This window comes from Mustela erminea, chromosome 4, assembly GCF_009829155.1.
Source record: "Mustela erminea isolate mMusErm1 chromosome 4, mMusErm1.Pri, whole genome shotgun sequence".
NCBI classification, from domain to species: Eukaryota; Metazoa; Chordata; class Mammalia; order Carnivora; family Mustelidae; genus Mustela; species Mustela erminea.
Window position 1 is genome coordinate 56,963,021 of NC_045617.1, and position 16,635 is coordinate 56,979,655.

General features: G+C 33.8%; 1 protein-coding gene across 6 annotated transcripts in view; it reads left to right on the forward strand.

Moving 5' to 3' along the window:
* The window catches only part of SHPRH (SNF2 histone linker PHD RING helicase), an 88,912-nt gene that overhangs the window by 28,732 nt on the left and 43,545 nt on the right, over positions 1–16,635 (forward strand). For all 6 annotated transcript variants that reach the window (XM_032339311.1, XM_032339308.1, XM_032339310.1 and 3 more), the window contains 7 exons: positions 2,978–3,141; positions 3,249–3,505; positions 4,644–4,765; positions 11,714–11,802; positions 13,396–13,488; positions 15,388–15,495; positions 16,443–16,585. In XM_032339311.1, the coding sequence (XP_032195202.1) occupies positions 2,978–3,141; positions 3,249–3,505; positions 4,644–4,765; positions 11,714–11,802; positions 13,396–13,488; positions 15,388–15,495; positions 16,443–16,585 (976 nt within the window). The remainder of the gene's footprint in view (positions 1–2,977; positions 3,142–3,248; positions 3,506–4,643; positions 4,766–11,713; positions 11,803–13,395; positions 13,489–15,387; positions 15,496–16,442; positions 16,586–16,635) is intronic.

Here is a 16,635-nt window from a genome sequence, read left to right on the forward strand (position 1 = left end):
ATTTTTTTTTTAGGAACTTCCATACTGTTTTCCACAGTGGCTATACCAGTTTTCATTCCCACCAAGACTTTCTTTTTCTCTGCATCCTCACCAACATTGGTTGTTTCTTGTGTTTTTGATTTTAGCTATTCTTACTGATGTGAGATGCTCTCTCTTTGTGGTTTTGATTTGCATTTCCCTGATAATAAGTGATGTTGAGCATCTTTTCATGTGTCTGCTAGCCATCTATATGTCTTCTTTGGAGAAATGTCTGTACAGCTTTATTGAGGTATAAATGACATATAATAAAACTGTAAATATTTAAAATATAAAATTTGTGAGCTTTTGACATACATATATATCCATGAATCTATTTACACAGTTACGATGATCAGCCCCAAAAGTTTCCTCAAGCCCAAACTACTTGAAAAAGAGCTTTTCTAAACTTTCTGGAATTATAGTTCATCCTTCATCTTTGTTTCCATAATTCCCTGATGTCTAACACTATGATTCTTCATTGTATCTCTTCTTTTTGTAGTTGTTGTAGAAATCTTAGCCTGCCAGGACTTACTATGTTGCAGTTGGAAGTGGTAGTATCATTTGTTTTTTTTGTTTTTGTTTTGATTTTAGAACAGGGTTTCTCAACCTTGGCTCTGTTGACATTTGGGACTAGGTATTTTTTTTTGTTGGGACCGGTGTTATGCATCTTAAAATATTTGGCTTCCACCCACTAGATGGCAGTAACACTTCTGCGGTTCTGACACGTACAAATATATTTTGGACCTTGCCAGATATCCCTTCAGGGCAAAATTGTACCACTCTGCAACAACCAGGTTGACTACATATTGAATTTTATATCCATAAAGAAGTTAGATAAACATTCACATTTTTGTTTTCCCTAATTTGTAAGTAAGATGTTTTAAGATTAATTATAATGAAGTATACAAAAAGCAGAGCACAGTACCTGCCAGATACTAAATATTCAATGAATAGTAGTTGCTTTCAGTGCTTTTTGTTTTTCTTATTATCCATTTATATATTCATGTATTCATTTTAGCTTCTTTGAGTACTTTGTGGTACATTTATTGGTTCATTTATTCTTTGTGAAGTATAATAGGAAAAAAAATAGACAAGGTCCCAGACCTTCTTGAGCTTACAGCTTAAAGGGAAGATATATTTGTTAATTACTCAGACAAGTATAAGATTGCAGTCAAGATAACTTTAATGTATGAAATAAATATAGAATTCAAGCTATAACAGGCTCAGGAAAGATGTCTGGTTCTGTGACATCACATAATAGAGATACAGAAGGAAATGACGGCTGAGCCAGGATCTGAAATATTGATATGAGCTAGATAAAGAGGGAGGGAAGAATTCTCTGTTGTAAAGGAAATAAAGTATAAAGATGATCAGGCAGGAGGAGAACAGAAGGAATCAGTGTGGCTATAATAAAAGAGCTAGGGAAAACACAGTAGGTTGAGAGACTATATAGTTGAATATAGACCAGACCACGGAGGATTCTATAGGCCATGATAAAGAATTTTAATTTCTTAGTGAAAAGTAGAAGCTATTGAAAGGATTTAAACAGAGTGAGTGGTTGGGGATCATCTCAAGTTGGCTACAGTAGGTAATCTAGATAAGTGATGCTGACACCTGATTTGAAGTAGGACTGTCCTGAAAAAATGGAAAAGTGGATAAGAAAAAAAGTAGTAAGGCTTAGCAGTGATCAGGAGATGCCAAGATTTCTGACTTGTATCCATGGACAGTAACATTATTTACAATAGCACTAGAAGAGAAACATGTTTGGGCAAAGAGATTACGAATTTGATTTTGGCAGATTTTGTCATCTTTAGGACCTCGAAGAGGTAGCACCTAGGCGACTAGATTGATTTTAACAGAAATGTATATAATATATCCGTTGATATCTGCATATAGGCATTGTGTCTTTCAGATGGTAACTGTCAGAAATCATCAGAGTAACTTAATTCAACCTAAATATTTGTTGGGCATATTCAGAATATGGGTAAAAACAATTTTCATGATTTCTAAAGAGTATAGCCCAATGTGAACATGTTCAACAATAAAGAAAAATAGCAAGAAAATTACACTCAGCCATAATCTTCATTTGAAGATACATCCACTATTCCATTTTTAATATAAAGGTTTATATATTTATCCTCATACTACAATGCATCATTTTGTATTCTTTTTTTCATTGTATCTTAAGCAGTTTTCCATGTTTTAAAAATTCATCATAAATTTGAAAACTGTGTAGGGTATGTTAAGTGAGCAGAAAATAGTATATAAAATTGAGTGTGCCCAATCGTGAAATACATAAGTACCATGCAGTAAATCTAACAAACACAGGACATACTGGATCAGAAAAAGAAAACTTTTGTGTTATGGAGAATACTACGTAATTTATTTCATCATTCATTATTTATCATTTAATCATCCCTTTATTGGAGTCATTTTTATTTTGTTTGTTGTTGCTATGAATATCATCATTTGGGTTAATCTTGTCTCTATTTTTTAATCATTGTTTTAGTCTTATTTTTCCAAAGTAGAATCATTAGACCAAAAAGTGTAATGAATTATCACCTATGTCATTCAAACTTATTTTCAAATCCAGCAAGTCTTATATCTAGTAGTTTCAGTGTCTGACTCTTTTTATGTATCTCCTGATCAGGTTCACACTAATGAGTCATTTGCTAGTTTTACTTCTGATGGAAATTCTGGTCTTTTGAATTAAGTAGAAGGTTTATGTAATGGTTTCACATTTTAGCTCCTAGCACAAAATCTAGAGCAAAATAAATACCCAGAAATGTAAGTCAAAGTAGAGTTAACTTCCAGATTCAAGAGTCTATACAATCCATATTTTAATTTGTGGAAAATACCATGTAATGTATAATGTCTGTGAAAGTGGTTATTCAGAATAGTAATGAGGAAATATAGAAACAGTTATTCTTAATATTCTCTTTTCTTATTTTGTTCTCAGATCTTTTTGGGTTGGTGGTCTTTCTTGGTATTGAACCTTACTGTGTCAAACACTGGTGGGTTCGACTTCTTTATCGCCCTTACTGCAAGAAGAATCCTCAGCTCCTCTACAGCTTTATTGCCGAGATACTCTGGAGGTCTGCAAAGAAAGATGTGATTGACCAAGTCAGTAGGATAAGTTTTTACTGATAAAGGACATTACAAGAGAAGACAAAAGAGTTGGGATGGAAGTTAAATTTTCAGGTGAAATCATTTTTTTCCTCTCCCGACAGATCCAGATACCTCCTCAGACAGAAGAAATCCACTGGCTTCACTTTTCTCCAGTGGAAAGGCATTTCTATCACCGTCAGCATGAAGTATGCTGCCAGGATGCTGTAGTAAAACTCAGGAAGATTTCTGACTGGGCACTGAAGCTCAGTAGCCTGGACCGAAGGACGGTTACCTCTATCCTATATCCACTGCTGAGGCTCAGGCAGGCCTGCTGCCACCCACAGGCGGTTCGTGGGGAATTCTTGCCACTCCAAAAAAGGTTTTATTATCGTTTCCTTATACTGCAATTGATAATGTAGTAGTGATAGACAGGAAGCTATTAGCTACCTAGCCCAGAGTTTCATTCAGGGGTGTTTTAACAGCCTTGTCAGTTATATTTAGTAATGTGGTTTCTCTTTGGTGTGGAACTCCATTTATGAAAGAGTCACGTTACCATACTTAGTTTCATGGTTTTAAACGTTTCTTTTAATGTTAGAACTATTTTGGGATTTTGTTGTTTTGTTCTAGTTTTTTTGTTTGTTTTGTTTTGTTATACTTCAGATATGACTGATACTTTTGTTCTTATTATATCTTTTGGTTCCCACATCAGGGAATTAGATGAGTTAGAGTACCATTACATATTTTATTTGTAATTGTGCTAAGTCTTTCTGTTTGATTATTTCATCCTAATAAGGCATTTATGTTCACCGTAGTTTATTATGCCAGAAAGTTTTCCTTCATCAGACTGTGTGACTCAGCAACTGGCCTTTTTTTTTAGCACCTGGTATTAAAAGGATGAGGTATTATTAAGAAATATGATAAGGAATTTTTTTTTTGTCTTTGCCCTTACGCAGTTGGTAGGCAAATAAAGGAGATGACAAAAATTATAAATTTCTATAATGTAAGGCAAATAAGCATATTTTATAAGAGATACATATAAATGGCTACAGACAGAATGTGGAAATAATTGCTGTGTTCATGTTAGACATCCTTTTGGTGGAAATGGCATTTGATCTGATCCTTGAAAAGTATTTCTTTTTTTATGGATAAAAAGAAATTCAGGCCCATGGAGATTAAATCATAATACTAGGGATTTACACTTAATCTTACCTTCTGACACCCATACTCTTTCAAATATATCATGTTGTACTTCATATATTAGGAAAATTTTGTAGTTCCCTTCTCCATTGACTAAACGGGGAAAAAGGAAAGAATGATGGTATCAGATAGAATGCTTGCTAAAATAGTAAGAAGTAATTGAGTTTAAAAAAAGTGATAGTGGTAAAAATGGAGGTTAAGAGAAAGATCTGAGGATAGACACCGACTGTTTAAGAGTCAGATACTCTTGATCTTATGTGATGAAATACTCTAATCTAGGATTTTCTTTTCAGTTCTGAAAAATCTGCCTTTTCTTTTAGCACTATGACAATGGAAGAGCTGCTGACATCTCTGCAGAAGAAATGTGGAACTGAATGTGAAGAAGCACATCGGCAGCTAGTTTGTGCTCTCAATGGCTTAGCAGGCATCCACATCATTAAAGGTAGAAGGTGATTGCTTTGTTATCTCTGATTCTTCTAAATACTTAATGAGACAGATTAGTTATAGTAGAAATCAAAATCCCCCGAAGAAAGACAGTCTTACACACTACTGATCTTAATTTAGGTAGGTTTAAACATATAGAAAGTACTTATGCTGAACATTTGAAAAACTTTCAAGTTTACATATGCTTTCACCAAACATTTCCACTTTAGAAGTTTGTTGTTGTTATTGATTAGGGAAAGTAGGTTTTGAACAAAATTTGGCAATAAATTATTAACCTTAGTCTGTAGTAGTGAACAACTGAAATCAAGCAAAATATTTAGAAATAGAAGAATGGTTAAATTTTGGCACATTCAGGGCATCTTAGTCATCGATTTACAAAATAATGTTTGTAAATTCATCTTTCAGTGCATAGTAGAGTGTTATGTACCAGTTACAATCTTGTAATAATACAGTAAAGCCAAGTAAGGTCTTTGATCTCGTGGAGCTTAAATTCTTAACAAGGAGAAATACACAGATATACAATGTGTATGGTTATAGTTACACTTTTACTGTTATGCACATAATTTAGCACATTAAAAGGAATCTTTCGTGGAAAAATGTTTAATTGGTGTTTCTCATCTCTCAGGGATTACCATTTTTTATTGCCTAATGTCTAATGACAGTCTGTTGTTTCATATATTTTGCATGTTATTTTACTTGTTTCAGAAAGGAGGGTAAATTCATATTCCCTGTTATTTTGTAATGGCCAAAGCAGAAGATACTTAACTAGCTCTTTTAATGAGCACCATTTAGTAAAACCCTTGCCACATAAATAGGAGAATCATTAAGCTGTATTTTATAGCCTCAAGAGAAAAAAATATTAAACATGTTGGGTAGAGACATTGAAACATTATTTTAGACTTCTAAAGATGTGCATTTCAGTATTTGATTAAAAAATACACTTAATAATAGGTTAGACACACTAGAGAAAAAAAACATAAAAATTAAAGAATAAAGTAGCAATAGAAGCCATTCAACATGAAAAACAGGATAAAGACTGAAAAATTTGAAAAGACCACCAGTAAGAGTGTAGATAACTTCAAGTAATGTAATATAAATGTACTAAAGTCTCTGAAGAAAAATACATGAAGAAATACAAAGTTACGTTATGAAAATGAATATTACATACAAAGTTATAACATGAAAATGTAAAGTATAGAACAATAACAGCACAATATCTGGGAGGAGAACACACAGGCATGTAATGTTGTAAAGTTTTTACACTATATATGAAGTGGTGTAATTCATGATAGTAGACTGACAAATCAAAGATACATGCTATATAAATAACCTAAAGCAACTACTGAAAACACAACAAAAAGTTAGAGGTAATAATCTAAAAGATGAGTTAAAAAGTAATAATGAAAAATCTTAAAACAGTAAAACATAGAACAGCTGAGACAAATATAAAACAAACAGCAAGACAGTAGATTTAAACTCATATCAGTGGGTACTGTGGGAACATGTTTACATAGTAGATTTAAACCCATATCAGCATATCAGTGTTCCCATTAGATGCAGTGGTCTAAATGCCCCTTTAGGCAGAGATTTTCAGAATGGATTTTAAAAAACAATGTCTGATAATACATTATTTATAAGAAACCTCATTTTATTTAAAGATGCAAATGTAAACGGATAAAAAAACGATACGCCATATTTACACCAATCAAAAGAAAGCTGGAGTGACTGTATTACCACCAGGCAAGAATACTCCAAAGACACAGTGTTATTCTATCACTGGAAAATAATCCTAAATGTTTATGCACCTAAAACCAAGGCTTCAAAATAAAACATGAACTGATAAAACTACAGTGAGAAATAGGCAGAACTACAGTTACAGTCAGAGATTTCAACATCCTTCTTCCAATTATTGACAGTAAGAAGACAAAATAGAGGCATGGAAAACTCAACACTAACAACCAATTGACATAGTCAACAGTTAAAATACACTTTACCCCACCAAATAATACGTATTCTTTTCAACTGCACATGGAGTGTTTACCAAGACAAAGCATGTTCTGGGCTATAAACCAATTCAGAAGATTTAAAAGGATGCAAGTCTTAAATACATTCTCTGACTACACTAGATTTAAATTGGACGTCAAAGAAAGAAAATGATGTCAAACTGGAAAGTCCCCAAATATTTTGAAACTAATTAAAATAATTCTGAACAACCTTTGGCTTAAAGAACAAATCAAAAGGGAAACTGACAAGTGTTTTGAAGTGAAGTAAAATGAAAACATAACATTGAGAATTGTAGAGTCTTGACCAGTAATTAAAAGGGAAACTGAACACCAACTTGGAAAAAAGTTGTAAATCATTGGCATCAGCTTATACCTTAAGAAACTAAAAAAAGAAATACCAAGTCAGCAAAAGATGGAATATAATAAAGATAATGCAGAAATCAATTAAGAGGAAAACAAAACCAGTAGAGAGAAAGGATGAAATCAAAAACTGATTCTTTGCGAAGATCAGTGGTTATAAACCTTTAGTCGAACTGTTTAGGGAAGAAGAAATGACACAAATTACTGTTATCAAGAATCAGTAATGAGAGAGGTGACATCGTTACAGAGTGTACAGATATTTAAAAGATTATAAAAGAATTTTATGAACAACTGTATGGCAGAAAAATGACAACTTATGTAAACAAATACATAAGTATTTGTTTAAAGAAGTACAAACTACCAAAGCTTACTCAGCAAGGCAAACCACCAAAACTGACTGGAAATAGATAACCTGCGTAGCACTGTATCTATTCAAGACATTAATTTTATTGCTAAAAAACTTAACCACAAAGAAAATTCTAGGCCCAGATGATTTCCTTGGTGAATTTTATCAAACATTTAAGGAAGAAATATCAAATCTGTATAAACTCTTCCAGAAAATTAAAAAGGAAAGAATAATTTCCAGCTTTTCTTGAGGCATCATCCTGACTATGAAACCATAGACCAGTATCACTCAGAAACATAGATGCAAAATTTTAAAAAAATTTTAACAAAATGAATCCAATAATATATAAAAATAATTATGTTATGACCAAGTGGAATTTATTCTGGGAATGCAGGGTTGACTTAATATTCAAAAATTAATTAATATGAGGGCACCTGGGTGGCTCAGTGGGTTAAGCCTCTGCCTTCGGCTCAAGTCATGATCTCAGGGTCCTGGGATCTAGTTCCGCATCAGGCTCTCTGCTTCACGAGGAGCCTGCTACCTCCTCTCCCTCTGCCTGCCTCTCTGCCTACTTGTGATCTCTCTGCCAAATAAATAAATAAATAAAATCTTTTTTAAAAAATTATTTAATATGATTCACCGAATTAACAACTAAGAAGGAAAAACCTTGCAAACATCTCAATAAATGTAGGGAAGGTACTTGATTAAAGTCAGTATCTATTCCTGATTAAAAACTTTTCAGCAATCTGGCAGCAATCTTTTCTTTCTTTTCAGAAAGAAAACTTACTCACTTTGATAAAAGACATCTATAAAAAATTTACAGCCAATGCTGTACTTAATGGTTGAGAACTGAATGTTTTTCTAAGATCATGAACAATGAAGAATGTCCCATCACCACTTCTCTTCAATATTGTATCTGAATTCTCTCCAGTGCTGTTAAAACAAAAGAAATAAAAGTTACCGGTTTAAATAGGAAAAAAAGTAAAACTGTCTTTATTTACTACAATATGATTGTCCATGTAGGAAAACTACTAAAACTAGTAAGTGAGTTCTGAAAAGTTACATCATACAAGAAGAGTATATAAAAATTTATTTTGGGGCGCCTGGGTGGCTCACTGGGTTAAGCCACTGCCTTCGGCTTAGATCATGATCTCAGGGGCCTGGAGTCAAGCCCCGCATCAGGCTCCCTGCTCGTCAGGAAGCCTGCTTCTCCCTCTCACATCTCCCTGCTTGTGTTCCCTCTCTTGCTGTGTCTCTCTGTCAAATAAATAAATAACATCTTTTAAAAAAATTATTTTACTCCTATATGCTAGAAATGAACAGTTAGAAATTATGACAGTGCCATTCATAGTAGTATCAAAACAAAATAAATACTTAAGCATCAGCTTGAAAAGAGATGTGTAAGATGTTTATAGTATTCACAGAAACATTGAAAATTACAAACATTGCTGAGGAAAATTTAAAGAACACCTACTTAATACCATGTTCATGGATCAGAAAACTCATTACTGTTAGTTAACATGCTGATTCATCCTAAATTGATGCATAGTTAATGCAATCAGAATTTTCCAGTCAAAATTTCAGCAGGCTATTTATAGCAGTTGACAGGCTGATTCTGAAATTCACCTCGAATAGGCAAAACAACTTCGGAAAAGCATAAAACAATTGGAAGATTTACACTACCTGAACCAAAATTTATTTTAAAGCTGCAATAATCAGGACAGTGTGACCTAGGCATAAAGATAAGCGAGTAGACCAATGGACCAGAACAGAGTCCAGAAAGAGTCCCACTTACTATTTTATGTTCATTTGATTTTTTGGCAAAGATACAAAAGTATTTCAGTGAAGCAAAGTTAGTATTTTCAGTAAATGGTGCTAGAACAATTAGATACCTTTATTCAAAAAAAAAAAACTTCAGTGTTGCACCATATAGAAAGTTCATAATACAGAGGATAGTCAACCAAAATTAAAACCTAAAACTATAAAACTTAGAGAAAGACACAAGGATTTAAAAAAAAAAATTGTGATTAAGGATTAGGTAGAGATTTAGAGATGACACCAAAAGCACAGTCCATAAAAAACTGATACATTTCACTTCATCAAAATAATAACCTCTTAGGGCACCTAGATGGCTCAGTGAATTAAGCCTTTACCTTCAGCTCAGGTCATGATCTCAGGGTCCTGGGATTGAGGCCCACATTGGGCTCTCTGCTCAACAGAGAGTCTGCTTCCCCCTCTCTCTGCCTGCCTTTCTACCTCTCTCTCGGTCAAATAAATAAATAAAATCTTTAAAAAATTAATAACCTCTACTTCTCAAAAGGCATTCTTAAGAAAATAAAAAGATAAGGCATTGAATAGAGAAGATATTTGCAAATCACAAGACTGAGAAAGGATTTGTATTCAGAATATGAAAAGAACTATTAAAAACCAATGATAAGACAACAACACAAGGAAAATAGGCAAAATGTTTGGACAGATTTCAGTCAATATATAGAGATGCCAAAAAGCATGTGAAAATATCATCATTAGTCATTAAGTATAGGCAAACCACATGAACATCCCTATATATGCCTTTATTGAAATGGCTTAAACAGATTAAATGTTGTCAAGGATGTAGAAACAAGTGGATTCTCATTCATACACTGATATCGAGAGTATGAAATTGTATAGCCATCTTTCTATTACTTCATTTACTCATTAGCTTCATTTCCATGACCTCAGCTTACTTTTATAATAAATTTGCATTGAGCTCAGTGCCTCTGTCTTTATTTTAGAATTGCTCATTCTTTGCAGAAATTTATTCTAATTTTTCTGATAACTTTTCTGGCTGAACTAAACTTGTGTTTTTGCAACTTTAATGAATCATTGAATACCCTGTTCAACAGAGTCTGTTGTTACTCATCTATTACTGCATTTTTAATAAGATTGCATAGTTTTATAGCTTTGATGCCATAATGACTTTGGGACCATTCTTATACACAATGAGGAAATTACTAATGTAAATATGCCTTTTTATAAAATCTACCTTTAAAATCTTTAATAGCTTTGGTTTAGATAATTTGATTTTAGTCTAACACAAAGTAGAATATAGTTCTTAAAATCATGTAAGTATTTCATAATGCTGAAGTAATGTACAGTTTTAAGCATTTTATAACTTCGTGTATACAAATGCTTCTTTATATCTACACTTTTCACAAAATTTATGTATTTAGTATTATGCTGTTGGAACTAGAAAGGCATTTTTTGATTAATTCCAATTCTTTTGACCTCACAAAGATTATTAATCCACCACTCTGTTTGAGTTGCCATGGAGAGAATTAACCAATTTTCCTGTAATTTACCTGATAAAACTTTAAAGAAATTAGTTGCCCAGAGAAATTTGTGGGTTTTGACTTCTAAAAGAAATGTAAAATAAACTGCAAACTCAAGGGATTTGTTTGTATTATATACAAACATATATGTATGATATATAATGTATGTTCTAAGGTCCTCACTGATTACGGTTTTAAAAACAGTATTATTCCACCTTGGTACAATGTGTTTTCTGCACGTATTTTTTCGAGAAAATTTGCTTGGTACGTATCAAATTCAGTACTATTTATTTACTTGGAAATGTTAGTGCCATCAAGTGGCAAAGAATGGGTATTTCTAAATTTGGCTTAAGCTTATCAACTTAATGAATATGCCTATTTTTATGTGTTTCCCAGAAGGCATGTATTTTTTAAGTAAAAATTTTAAAAAAGATATAGTGAATAGTTCAAATTCAACTGTTTATATTATAGTTTAGTCATTTTACCATCTTTTATAAGTATGGTAGTTAATGAAAAGAGAATATTATTTATCTGAGAATTATGTGTAGGTTGATCATAGTGTTTTGAATATTTATTTATAAAGTTCTTAATTTCAAGCATCAAAATGACCACTAATTGGTACCCTTTAACATCAGTAAGAGGAAAGTCATCTAAAAAGAGTTTATTCAGTTTGTTTTTCAGTATAATATTAAAGCATAAGTATATCTGATTTGTGTTCTATGCTATGGAATTAGCAAATGGAGTTAATCATCAGCTTTTTTACTGGTGCAGTCATATTAATACAAGTCAAATTCCTTTTTTAAAAAGAGTGGGGTATAATCATTGTTATATTTTACAGTAGACATTTCTAGGTAATAGATTACTAGATCACATTGGGAGCTAAATATATGGCTTTCTTTTGCTTTAAATACGTTTTAATTCTTCAGGTGAGTATGCCTTGGCAGCAGAGCTGTACAGAGAAGTGTTGCGTTCATCTGAGGAACACAAAGGAAAACTCAAAACGGATTCACTTCAGGTAAGTGATCACTAAACAATTTCAAGTATATAGTCTATTTATTTTTTACAAAATAATTTTTCATGATGATCTTCTCATTTAATTTTTGGAAGTCTCTTAGGAAAATCTGGGTATTTGAATTATAACATTTATTTTAAGTACTGAATCTCTTCTCTTTCTTAGTCCTATCCAGTGGATCATATACACAAGGCTCTGTAGCTAAATGGTAAATAAGGACCACTTTTATTAATCTTCTAAGTTTAGGCTTGAGTCCTTGATGGAACTTCTTTATCATACACAGTCAAGACCTTGGGACCCACATGTTCACATGTGCCTCAGCGAGTATTAGTAGGAGTGTTTGGGGGAAAGAGAAGAAAATTAAATACAAGCCTACTTACATTCTGTATGGGTGAGGATTACAGAAGTCAGGTCTTCAGTCTTAAGCAAATGTGTTTGCCTCATGGAAGAAAGCAGAAATAGAAATGTAACAGGCTCCTGAAAAAAAGAAGCAGAAGTGGAAAAGTGGGCAAGAAGACAGCTAAGTCCAGTATGCCTGAGTCCAGAAGTGAAGAGTAAGCAGTCAGCCTGTTTCTTCCTTTGGGTTTTAATAATCCTGTATACCGTAAACCATGGCCCACTGAATGTTTTGGTTCTGTTCAGTCAGATTAGCCACTCTGTTGGTTTTTGGGGGGGATAAAATAATAAGGGGATAGAAAGAGACAGGTGTTCTCCCCAGTGTGTTCTACCACCGTGTTCAGGAAGCAACAGAAGTCCTCTTCCACAAGCACACATGGAGAAGAGGAGCAGAGTTTTTACTACTTTGTTTCCATAGTGTCATTTACAGGTTCATTGAAATCCATAGCTAGTAAACCTTTATAGGCTCAAACCACTAGCAGCAAATCCGATCTTACCAGGACTCTTTTCCTGATAATCCTTTAGCCCTTAGCTGTCTTCCCAGGTAAAGAGTCAAGTTAACAGGTTAAATTACTTATTTCTCCTCACAGCCCTTGACTCCAGAGGGAGCCTCTTAATCAGCTACAGACTAAGTATCATAGTGAGAAGCCTGGCTTATACCAGATAGATGCAGTTATCTCCTTTTTCCTATATCATCTTTACCTCTAGCTTCTCCCCTTTTCAGCCATTAAGTTCAACAGATCCAGGTCATATTTTATTGTCCTTATTTTTATCATAATTGCTAGGTTTATGCAGACTCATTTCCCAGGAGAGGAATCAATCTAGTCTGGGCAGTCTTTCTACTTTAGTAGACTTACCTAGCATAATCATAGTTCCCTATATAGACAATAGCGCATATACTAGAAGAAATATACCTATATTACACATTCAGCTAAATGCATAGATATATTTCATAATATTTTTTAAGACAGTGTATTTTAATTGAAGACAGATTATGCCATCATGAATTAAGACCTTTACTATGAAACTGATTTTGGTTTTCTCTGAGGAGGTTGGTGCTCAAATTGTGTTAGAGGAAAAGTTTTCAATGACCTGATCTTGTCGTGGTGTTAGTATTCTCTATGCCATATTAATAGTAGATTCTTCCTTTAGAATCCACTGCATTGGCTCTCAAAATTACTGCCTTTTGTGTGTTTGTAGAGACTTCATGCTACCCATAACTTGATGGAACTGTTGGTAGCCAAACACCCAGGAATACCTCCTACCTTACGAGATGGCAGACTTGAGGAAGAGGTAATTATTTTTTTATTCTGTCTGTAAAGGATTTTTTTTTTTTTTTTTTTCAGATTTTTGTCCTCCATATTGTTAATATTTCCTAGGGCATTCAACATCTAAATGAAAGTAATTGTATGTTTTCCTGCTGCTTTTATTTTCCAAATTTTGCTTTGGTGATTTTGGATAGGAGAGAATTGCAGTACTCCATGTTATTTTGCTTCTCTTGTGATCTACTTGAAATTACATGGTAACTGTTTTTATAGATATGGCCGTTGGTAGCCAGCAGCACATAGAAAACAAAAGGAAGGAACACATAGAAAAAGAAAGAAAGAAAGAACTTACTGATCTCAACAAAAAATGTGGTTTAGTAAAAATAAAACATTTTGTGCTTCCTCCACCTATTTATGTATTGCTGAAATAAACTTGGTGTGTTGGTGGTATTTCTTAGGTCCTCTCAAAGAAGTTCGTCCTGCAGTGAGTCTGTCCTCATTGGAAAGGATGGTGTAAATCATTTCACTGTAATTAGTTAATGAGCATATTGTGCTAATTCCCCCATGGATTTTTGCCTTTTTAAAAGTCAGAGATGATGAAACTAAAATCAAGAGAATAATAAATATGTTTGAAGTGAATTTAACCTGTAAGTGGGACCTTTTTTATTTTAATTAAGATACAAAGTGATATTGTGTAAGTATGTTCAGCCCTTTCTTAATGTTAGATGACAGTCTAAGTATTGGAGGGGTTTTTTAACACTTTTTAAAAAGATTTTATTTATTTATTTGACAGAGAGAGGCACAGTGAGAGAGAGAACACAAACGGGGGGAGTGGGAGGGGGAGAAGCAGGCTTCCCACTGAGTGGGGAGCCTGACGTGGAGCTCGATCCCAGGACCCTGGAATCATGACCTGAGCCGAAGACAGATGGTTAACAATTGAGCCATGCAGGTGCCCCTAAGTATTGGAGATTTTTAAGTGAAATCTCATTCCCATGGCAGGCATCTAATCTTACATAAAATCAGTCACTTGTTTAAATACCTTCAGTGACAGGAAATTCTGGGAGACTGTCCAGTCTGTTAGTAGATAGCTCTAATGACCAAATAATTATAGCCAAGGAATTTTAATGAAAATTAATTGGAAGGTTGTGACAGGAAAAGGAAAAATGCATCATGGGAGAAGGGAAAGAAAAAATGTGTCACACTGGGTGGATAGATTTCCAAGGAGGACCATGTTATCATTTTTGTCTCTCAAAGAATATGAGATCACAGATCCAAGAAATCATCTATTTCAGCCACCACATTTGCAAATACAGTAACAGAAGCCTAGAGAAGTAAAATGGCTAGTCCAAAGAGATGTAGGTATTCCGTTGAACCTCATGAAATTCTTTGTGGGTCCAAAGGTCTAGAGTTGGCAATTTCATGTGGGTCAACGCACCCTTAAGTGGAAGGGTTAGAATTTTTTGTTCAGGAGCCTTTCTGCTTTTCCTCCCACTGTCCCATGTCCACAACACCTATGTTACTATATACTCTCAACTATTATTTCCAAACTGAAGTAATTCCAAATAGTTGTAATAACTAAATAAGACAAATTCTAAAAGATGCTTTACCTCATGCTTTGAAATACTGATATTCTTCCTATCCCCCCCTTTTTTTAAAATTAAAAAATTAGATAGAAATTTAGGAAGCAGACCCTTGGGATTTCTTAAATTTGTTACTTAACAAGTAAATGTGGTCTCTTTAATATCTGTCTTGGGAATTTCCAGCTTGGCTCTCATGTTCTTGACAGTATCCTTATGGAACTCTGTGCTTAAATTGTGTTAAGTAGCTTTGCCTATCTAAAATATACCACGTTATTCTTACAGCATTATAGTGAATTATGTTCTAGACCTAGAATGAAAGTTGACATCTCTGTCCTTTTTCACCACAGGCCAAACAGCTGCGAGAGCATTATATGAGCAAGTGTAACACAGAAGTGGCTGAAGCCCAGCAGGCTCTGCAGCCCGTGCAGCAGACCATACGGGAGCTCCAGAGGAAGGTAGACCCCCAGAACGACTTTTCATACCTGTCTATCTCCATATAGCATTTTGGATTTTGTCTTGGTTTGGAGGAGAACTTGAACTTTCTTACTCATCTTGGAATTCATAGCACCTACAAGGGTGCCTGTCCAGTAATAAAATATGTATGTGCTGTTCACCGCATTTGTTAACTGAATGAACAGATGTATAGATAAATCACCTATTTTTTTTCTAAGCTATGATGGGTTTTCTCTAATCTTGTGTAGACAATAAGTTGTCTTTTGAAGAAAGTAAAGACTTCTGTAACCTCCTTTTGATCTTAGATATGTATATTTCCAAAATCTTTTCTTTAAAGATATTAGAACATTAGAAACATGGTATTTTTCTTATGGGTACGTGCTTTTTGTCATTTCTAAAATTTCACTTTTATGAAATCAGTAGCAAGCCTAAAGAGGAAGCTACCATAGAACACACGGCCTTTTTTATTTTAACCAGTTACTCCACACTTTATTCAACGCAATTCATTATTTAGTATTCAGGTATATAATTTTGCTAGTAATCGTAGAGTATTATTGAGTAGAACCTAGTCCAATTAGTTGAAGATTAGCAGGATATTTTTATTATGCTGAGAAAGATCTCTTCACCTTTTCAAATATAAACAGTGAATACCAAGTTTTCATTTTGGTAATTATTTTTTTAGCACAACTGTGTTTCACAAATATATATACAGTAAATTCCCATTCATCCACAGTAGTCAGGCAAGAGGTATTTTCTTTAATTATGTATGCAAAACTTGTACGCACCTATTCTATATAGAGTGTGTCTCCCCCACTTGTGTCCCCCACTGTTACAATTCCCTCGAGACTAGCATTGCTTCCTTTGACTTTCACAACATCTTTCCCAGTGATAGAAAAACATAGTGAGCACTGAAAAAACATGAATTGATGAGCTGTTGTCTTTTTTACAGATTTATTCTAATTCTCCTTGGTGGCTGAATGTGATCCACAGAGCAATAGAATTTGCTATTGATGAGGAACTTGTTCAGCGAGTGCGAAATGAAATAACGAGCAACTACAAGCAACAAATTGACAAGCTTTCTATGTCAGAGAAGTAAGAAAGTAGTACAAAATAGTATAACTTTATGAGTATTGACCCAAAAT